This window comes from Trichinella spiralis (assembly GCF_000181795.1).
Source record: "Trichinella spiralis strain ISS 195 chromosome Unknown Scfld4, whole genome shotgun sequence".
NCBI classification, from domain to species: Eukaryota; Metazoa; Nematoda; class Enoplea; order Trichinellida; family Trichinellidae; genus Trichinella; species Trichinella spiralis.
Genome location: NW_003526943.1, coordinates 7738050 through 7747082, shown reverse-complemented (window position 1 = coordinate 7747082; position 9033 = coordinate 7738050). Strand labels below are relative to the sequence as shown.

Below are 9033 nucleotides of genomic sequence, written 5' to 3'. Positions count from 1 at the left end.
AATTAGACAAAGAAAACCATTACGACAAAGACTTCACGGCCAAATAAAATGAAAACCAATACAACAAAGATTTGACGGTCTAATAAAATAGCGTGGGCAAAGACCAATGAGAGAAAAGCGGGACCGAGTAAAACCACCCCTTTAAAATTTAATTTTTCTTTCTGCAAACCTTCTGTCAAGCTGGAGACTTGTTCAATGTCCGATTGGGTCAAAGTGTTGTTGTGATTGGTCAACAGACGCCGCACAATTTCCGACCTCGCTTCAACGTCCGGTAAAGGGACGTACAGTCGTCTGGAAAATCGCCTTCTCGCCGCTTCGTCCAACTCTTGAGGTCTGAAATATTACAATTGAAAAAAAACCTACACAAAGCTGTTGGCTTTTCGTATGGCATGCCTGTTTGTCGCACCGACTACGAGCAATCTTTCCTCTTTCGAAATGCCCAATCCTTCCTGGAATAAAATTGAAATTAATCAATTGATTGATTGGGTGAAAAAAAATAAAAATAATTTTCGAACCATTTGGGTGAAAAATTCGTTTTTGATCCGCCTGCTTGATTCGTGTTCAGTATCGGTACGCTTTGTCAGCAGTGAATCGATCTCGTCGATGAAAATCACCGCCGGCAGACGACCGCGAGCCACAGTGAAAAGTGCCCGGACCAACTTTTCCCCTTCGCCTACCCATTTCGACGTCAACGTGCTGGCGCTGATGCTGAAAAACGTCGCCCTGCACTGACTGGCAATGCATTTGCCGATCAACGTCTTCCCAGTGCCGGGCGGTCCGAACAGAAGTAGACCCTTGCACGGGGCCAAAAGACCAGTAAAAATATCCCTTGAGAAAAACAAATAAACTAACAAATAAACAAATAAATAAACAACTTACGGTCTCAACATGGGCCAGACGACGATTTCTTTGATGGCCATTTTTGCCTGCTTCAATCCAGCAATGTCGTCCCAATTGACCGCCGGAGATTTGTTCACAATTTCACTTTCGATCAAGTTCACCAATTCTGGATCACAACCTTTCAATGTGGAATCATTGTCGTCTTCGATTCGCTTTCCGGCCTTGCAGTCCCTTGTTCCTATAGGCGGAGGTCCACTTCCACAAATCTGCTCGACTGTATCGTCACTCCGAGCCTGAATTGAACAGTCGTCGGATGCTTTCAACGGCGCCTTGAAACCACGTCCAGTCAGACCCAACGATTTCGACGACGTCGACCGACCGTAGAGAAGTGACAACGAAGAGACGAACTGCGACGCGCAACGATACGCAGTTTTTTTGCTCTGGTTCCCTGTGGTTTTTTTTTCCACATGTTCTTCCTCCTCCGACGTTGTTGGTAGTGGTTGGTCGAATTTCGACGATGCACAAGGACGCCGTTTCCACTTGTATTCGAATATTCTCGAACTCACATCGTCATCTTGGGTCGATGGGTCGGCAAGTCGACACTTTTTCACTTCAGGAATAATTCCATTTTCAACCCTCGGCTGCTCTTGTCGTTTCCAAGCAAAACTTGTACTAGCTGAACATTTTTTGAAAAAAATATATAATCAAAACAACAATAATGATAATAATAATAAATTGAATTATTAAAATACCTCTCGGTAAATCGGGCTCTTCACCAGCTGATGAGCAGTATTCTTCTCTGAAAGAGAAAACACTTTTTGCAATTTAAAATTAAAAAATTTCAAACATGAAAAAATTTTTTCAAACTTGAAAAAATCTTCCACATTTGTTGCGGGGAAATTCTCTTTTTTTGGCTTTTCACGTTCTGTCGACTGCTTTTTCGCATCCGCCAACTGCTTCCACAAATTGAACATTTCTTCTTCAACATCCGCCATATTTTTTCTGCACACAAAAATTGTCAACCAAAAAAAAACAATTTTTGCATAAAAATATACAAAAAATAATAACATGGAAGAATCCATTGTCGAAGTGAAACAACAAACAAATTGGAATCATTTATTATTAATTTTTTTTCATCACAATAATATTAATCAACTGTGCATCTGTGAAGACATGTCCGTTGACTTTTCCGCATAACGACCGTTGCCACCGATCATCTGCAGACGATACTGATCCAAATAGGGGGCAGTTCTTTTTTCATCCCAAAACAATTCATACGCACATTTAATATCGCCCGTGCCCACTTCTGATGCCTGAATTGCAATGAAATTTTATTTTTCTTCACATGACAACAAACAAAGTGATTAATGGAAAATATTTAAAAAAAAAAACTCCAAACCAACCTTTCGTCGTTGACTTATCACATTTGCAACCGATATAAGTTGCATCGCGTAACGTAGACTTGTGTCACTGGCTAGATGAGTTAATATATTCAATGGTTCCTGAGAAATCTTGACATTCTCTTCTTCGCATCTAATTCAAAAATCATTCCATGATGTCGTTTACTTTTTATTTCTTATTTTCACTTTTATTCGGCATACCTAATTTTCAAAATTTGATAAAGATCATGCTGCGGATATGGTCGCGTTTTAATAATCAGCAACCGATCCAACAAATCTTCTGGAATACCGTGCGGACAGACGTGATCCGTACCTCGAACTCTAAACATTCATGCAAATTAACGTATTTTTTACAAAAATAAATCCATCGACATAAAAATCAAACATGAACATAATATATTTATTTATTATATTTCTTACGCAGCCATGCAACGATTTGTAGCCATGACAACAATAGGAGAAAATTCATTTTCCAGAGCTCGATTTAAAAAAGAAAAACACTCAATATCCAACATATGAACTTCGTCTATGAAAAGCACCTGAAAAAAGCAAACGAACATTTTTCACAAAAATGTGCAAACTCAAGCAACTTACTCCAGGTATGATTTCAGCTTTGCCTTCTTCTTTCCATTCTGAAATTTTCGAATTTATCTGTTCACGAACTTCTCGACTTATTTCTCCCGTATCGCCTAACAAAACAACACTTTTCCACTCTGTGGGACGTTGTCCAGTGAAATTGAAATAAATAAATATTACCGCTGAAAAGTGCCAAAAAGCCTTGCTTTCGACTGTTGATCACGTCCACTTCGTGCAGTGATACCGTGTTGACCACTTCTCTGCGTTTTTGCAGCTCGCCAGATGGACAGCTGAGCAATTTCGTTTGCGGACCCATGGCCGTGTAATCGTGCGCACGAGTCATTGAAAAGCCCAACTTTGTCAGCTTGTTCGAAGCCCTGTCTATTTGAATAATATCGCCTGGTTGAACTTTCTCCTTTTGTACCAAATCGATCATTTTCATGCCCAGATCGTAAGCCGCTTCCATGTCCAATGTTCTCAAGATCAATTTGCCAACCTTTTTGCCCTGACATTTTACAACATAACAATAAATAAAATCCAGCAAAAGTGCACAACCAAATTCACACTTACCTCGCCTGATGCTGGTCTGTCAATGTCCAAGCTGACCACTTCGCCTTCAATAACTTCAGTTTCTTCTCTGAAATATTTTTTGATGATGAATAAATTAGCAAAAAAAGAAAGAAATAATTTCTCACTTTATGCGAATACCAATCGATTTTCGTACGGCTTGTGTAAGCGCTTCTGTTTTGTTCACGTCGACTGAAAATACTTCACTTCCCGAAATTATAGTTATCGGAGTATCCTTTCCTAACATCTGACACATTCCCATCGCAATTGCTGTTTTACCAGATCCACGAGGGCCTGACAATAATATGCCACGTCCCGCCAATTTTCCTTCCTGTTTCAATTTTCCTTATTTGAAAGTAAATTAGGAAAAAAACAAACATATAACTGACCTGTATCATTTTGACCACAATCGCAACTGCTTTTCTTGCTTCCAACTGGCCAACCATGCCATCTCCGATCTCAAAACATGAAAATTTTAATACATAACCCCCTTGTCTACTACTAATTCACTGTTTCCATCTATTACTGGGCGTAAAATTTCATATTAATTCAACAAATAAACAAAGTTAAAATAATAAAACAGTAAAATAAACAAATATTTTCCCTCACAATTGAGAAAAATATACCTTGGACTAAATGAGCATATAGAAATAACATTACAATAAGCGAAAGAAATGTATTCAATGCACATGATGAAATACACAAATGTGAAGCATTTCAATTTCCAATATTTAAATATTTGATAATAAATTCAATTTGCATATTTAAAGATACGCACTTTCATTTGCATATGCACACAAAATGTTAAGCGAACTGATCATCTCAATTATAACCAATTAATAAATTCAGATTATGCGATATAGAATTGAAATTGAAGCTGAAGTAGTAAAATTAACTCTGATAAACAATGAAATCATACTTGAAGAGGCTGAGAGTTCCGGTCCACTCCAAGTCCATGAATATGAGAGTGCAAACCTGTACGTTCGACTCGAGCCAAATCAGACACTTCTTCGGCCAAAGAAGAAATCTGAAAAATTTTCCTGATTGAAAAACTGAAAGCGTAAATTTTGAAAAACATACCATCTTTCGGTGAAAATATTGAAATTAATCTCAATAGCATAAGTATACGGTAGATTTTCAAGCTTAAACTGGCAGAATACCGTAATCCGTGTCAAAAAAGAAAAGAAAGAGAAACAGTATTTAAAAAAACTTACTGGTTATTGATAAAATACTTATATTTTTTTTGAAAAAAACAAATTAATAATAATTCAATTAATTAAGAATGAAAATAATTTTTGACAGTTAAAAACAAGCATGACATAATTAGTTTATTTGAAAGTTTGAAATTATTTTTAGAAAAAAAAGGTATTCAATTTCAAAAAACAAATGATAAATAATTTGAATAAAAATTGATTGATGCTGCATTTAATATAAATATTTTTTCTTTAAAATTATCCAAATAAATATATACTTTCTCAACGAAGCAGTTTTGAAAATAATAGATAAAGCATGCCAAAGTAGGAATATTCAAATTTCAACTTTACTGAAATTGTAAATTCGTACAAATAATTCAAGTAGAAGTTCAATCGTAACTTTGTCCAGGATGGCTTCATCGTTCAGTCTGAAGAAAATAAACGCCAACAACAATAAAATTTATAAAAAATGAAAAAATAATAATAAACGAAAAACCTTGGCATCTGACAATAAAAGCACCAAAAAAATAAATCAACAAATCGTGCAATCTCAATGTAAAAATGTGTGATTTGAAAGGGAAACTGCGAACATGCGCGACTAGAATTCTCTGTGGTAAGTAACAAAAGCCTTATTACATGATGTAAAGGTTTTGTGAAGCTAGAAAGAAAAACAAATAAAATCAAAATCTTTTCGTACGTTATGGAAAAAGGAATAACAGAAAATAATAGAAATAAATATGAATAAAAAACAAGTGGATAAGGCTAATATACAAAATAATAATAATGAAGAAAATAACTTGGTAAAAGTTCCGAAAGTTCGCAAAAGTATGACTGATTACAAGCGTTCCTTTTCAACAAGCATGACAAATTTGATGATTGCGAGATTGTTGTTTCTGAAAAAAACACTGCAAGTGGCAAGCAGATCACCGGAGCTCGACCGACCGAAGAACAAATCCCCGTGCATTTGAAGCACGTGAAGCAAGCAGTCGGCTATTTGGCCAAAACGGTCAGGACAATACTGACAGTTCAGACTTTTGAATAGCTGACGAACGCTGCGCTCCGGCTCGTATACCAGCCGTTGCAAGCTTTCCAACTGGAAGCCGTGCTTGAAGATGCAGTGCAAAACCGTCTCGATCACGCTGGCGCAATTTTCGTAGCACACCGGACAGCGCTTCACATCCAGCCAAGAGGAGACGTCGTTCTTGTGCCGGTACAGCTGGATATCGATCAACCGACCGGGCGGTTTCCAATGGTTGGGGCTCTTGTACTTGGCGGTTCGGCGACGCTTCCGTGCCATGGGATTCGATAGTACCGACCTCTTGCGCCGGCGCCGGTTGCGTCCACGCATGGAGCCAGCTTCACTCAACGACATCTCCTCACGCTTACCGTGCTCGGCAACATCGTCCCCCATTGCCATATCTGATCGGTCTAGCTGGTCCTGGTCCATCAATTCACTGCTGTTCATTGCTACCGATATAAACGTGGAGAACGTCAGGTCACCCTGCATATATCGATCATATTAAATGCAATTTCAAACAAACAAACAAATCACGTTTATACGAATAACAATCAATCAATCAATCACCTCTTGTTTAAACAACATTTCATTCTTCACTTCGCACAGTCTTGCCTTCCTCAGAACAGTACTTACAACACCAGCACAATCCAAAATAGGAACCACGCGAAATGTTATTTTCGAAGCTTTTGAATGTGAATCACATTGTTCAAATGGCGACGGAAAATCCAAGGAAGCAACCTGACCAGGCAGCAATCGATGAATCATCGTTTCGTGAAGAATAAGCATAGTGGGAGAGCAGAAAATCTCAAAACATGTCGAACAACAAAGCCGGAAGCTGATCTGCTCATCAAAACTCTCGTCCATGGCCAAAATAAAACAACGAAAACAGTCACCTAGGCACCAGAGAATTCACTGTCTAAAATTCAACTCAACATCATTTTCCAATTTTCAACACTTTCCCAGCCAAACTAGCTTTCAGACTAAGATTCAATAACATTCATTCAATTTTATAAACTCAAACGACCACGGAATTCACTTAACAGCAAACAATATATTAAAAATGAAACAAGATTTCATATTACCTGAAATTCCTGTAAAACATTCCAATGACAACTAAGGTTTCATTCACTACACAGAAGAAATCTCAAACTGTAAAAAAGGAAAATCAAGTTTGACAAACAAAACTTACATTCAATTTCAATGTTGCAAACATAATAAGGGCCTACTCCAAAATGTATTAACAATAAAATAAAATAAATAATTTATATCAGATATTGCTCTACATAACATGTTGATAAGCAATGAAATAAGCGAAATAGTAATATTTTTATTTTGTTGCAACAAAATTGATATTATTGATGAAAACTCAAAATCTTAATTTTCCATTAATTCTCCTTTTCAAAATTAATTCCACTACGTGAGAGGTACGTAAAATTAAGTAGCTAAAAAACCTATTGGAAAAGATGATCAAATAAAGACAAATATAAGTCAAATAAAGAATAAAATCAATATTTATTGCTGAAAGTAAAACTTTTTTGAAAGTTCTTTAATTTGATAATAACAGCAAATCATTATGATTGTTTACAGTCAAAGCGTACAAGATCAAACATTTATTAAAATTATTAAATACAATTTATATCTTAAATTAAACATTACAAATTTAAAGTTTTTCTAGAATTATTTCTCTCTTGATATATCACTTGGTATTTAGAAAATGATTTGATTATTAATTAAGAATTTGCATTTTGCTCTTACATTCCATGAAGCATTGCGTTCAAAGAATAAATACAAGTTATGAACTACGTGTTCATATTTTGTTTAATGAAAATTAATATTCGTAAAATGAAAATATTACAGCCAGCTCTGAATCGTCCCACTTTGTCCAATCCCGATTTCCCCTAACTCCGCCCCCTATTGGTGATTAGCGAGTCGTTGATTGGCTGTACGGATATTGATTAGTAATTGGGCAATGAGTTATGCTGTTTTATTTGTTGATCAGTTTGTATCTATAATTGGTTGAATAACTTGTAGCACTTGATTAGCTACATAGTTTTCGTCATTGATTGGATAATTGTTTTCCATCAAAGTTTTCCCAAATATGGGATGCAAAAGCTTTGTCTTTTTACCTTTCATTGATTACAGAAGATTAATTTAATGTGCTACATTAATCCACTGTTTGCATCTTTGTTCACAACCAGTATTAATCATTATGATTTGTGCGCTTGAGCCTGCAGCAGTTCCCTTTGTGTATTAGCTTGTTGATTCTTTGAGATACAAACTGAGATTCATCGTTATCATCTCTAACCTACGACGCAGAAAAAAGCAGACGCTAGTGATGAACACTGAAGATTGAAATAAAAGAAAATGGAATTGACGGTCTTGTTCTTAACAAATTAAATATATTTATTATAAAATTGCATCATTCTGCATAAAATTTAGAAGCAACAAATGAGCTGCTTAAAACTGAACGAAGAGAGGTTAAATGAACATGCTTATCTAGGTATGGATCATTCATTGTTTTCATAATTCGATATGTAATGACGTTTAAGGATGGCAACAAAGCTAGCCTTGTCAACTAATTTGACAATGAAGAAAGCTGTGCAGCGATTATCATGAGCATGGTCAAAATTCATCACGCAGAATTTTCTGAAATTTCACTAGACCAACAAACATGTGCTGCCGTTAAATTTCCCCTAAGCTAGCCAAAAGCATTTTCAGTTCAATCTGTGCAGCAGCTACGCTGCATCTGAGAAATTTTTTACAGACCCTTGATATAGTGCGAGTGCATCAAATACTTCTTGAAATATACCATAAAAATGCACAAGTACAAAACACAATGACATTTGTGTCTGGAATTTTTACAATGCTACATACAGACGCTTTCTCAAATAAATTCATTGTGTAACCAAGTCAGTGAACCACATGATATTGTTCACTCTCAACAATGGAAATGAAAGTTAGGGCGGCAATGAGAGATCAATATATGGGTTTGCCTTCACTTGGTCCCACTTCTGTTCCCATTCGGTCCTACTGTTCATTTATTGGTCGTTGACCTCGCTATCTTATTAGACCGTAGCCTCGCTATCTTATTGGACCGTAAAATCTTTGTCGTATTGGTTTTCCTTGTCTAATTGCTCATTGATTCAAACTCTTCAGTTGTGATTAGCTGTAATATTTTTTCACTTCATTGGTTCAAATATTCCATTTAGGATTACGTAACTTTAATAATAGTGACGTAACATAAAAAAGGAAATATTTATTATTCCAAAATTTTGTTTGTTTGAAGTTTTGTCATTCATTGAAATTCTGTTTATTTAAATATATCAATTGTGGTGAAGTTTATACTTTTTCGTGATCGCCACTCATGAAAATAATTTTTATCATTATCTCTATATTTTATAGAACCAACTGACGTTATATCAAATGCCGATAGTAGGAC

General features: G+C 36.0%; 1 protein-coding gene across 1 annotated transcript; it reads right to left on the bottom strand.

Moving 5' to 3' along the window:
- Positions 1-169: 169 nt before the first annotated feature.
- Positions 170-6380, bottom strand: Tsp_01893 (ATPase, AAA family; the record flags this gene model as incomplete). The annotated part of the gene is made up of 17 exons (XM_003377657.1): positions 6228-6380; positions 5416-6077; positions 4303-4435; positions 3773-3841; positions 3512-3714; positions 3387-3453; positions 2997-3321; positions 2835-2872; positions 2661-2779; positions 2442-2561; positions 2244-2373; positions 2026-2153; positions 1593-1639; positions 880-1516; positions 516-708; positions 364-449; positions 170-333 (listed from the first exon to the last, which is right to left on the bottom strand). Coding segments are annotated over exons 1-17 (3274 nt in total), but the record flags the coding sequence as incomplete, so codon positions are not given.
- Between the last annotated feature and the right edge of the window lie 2653 nt (positions 6381-9033).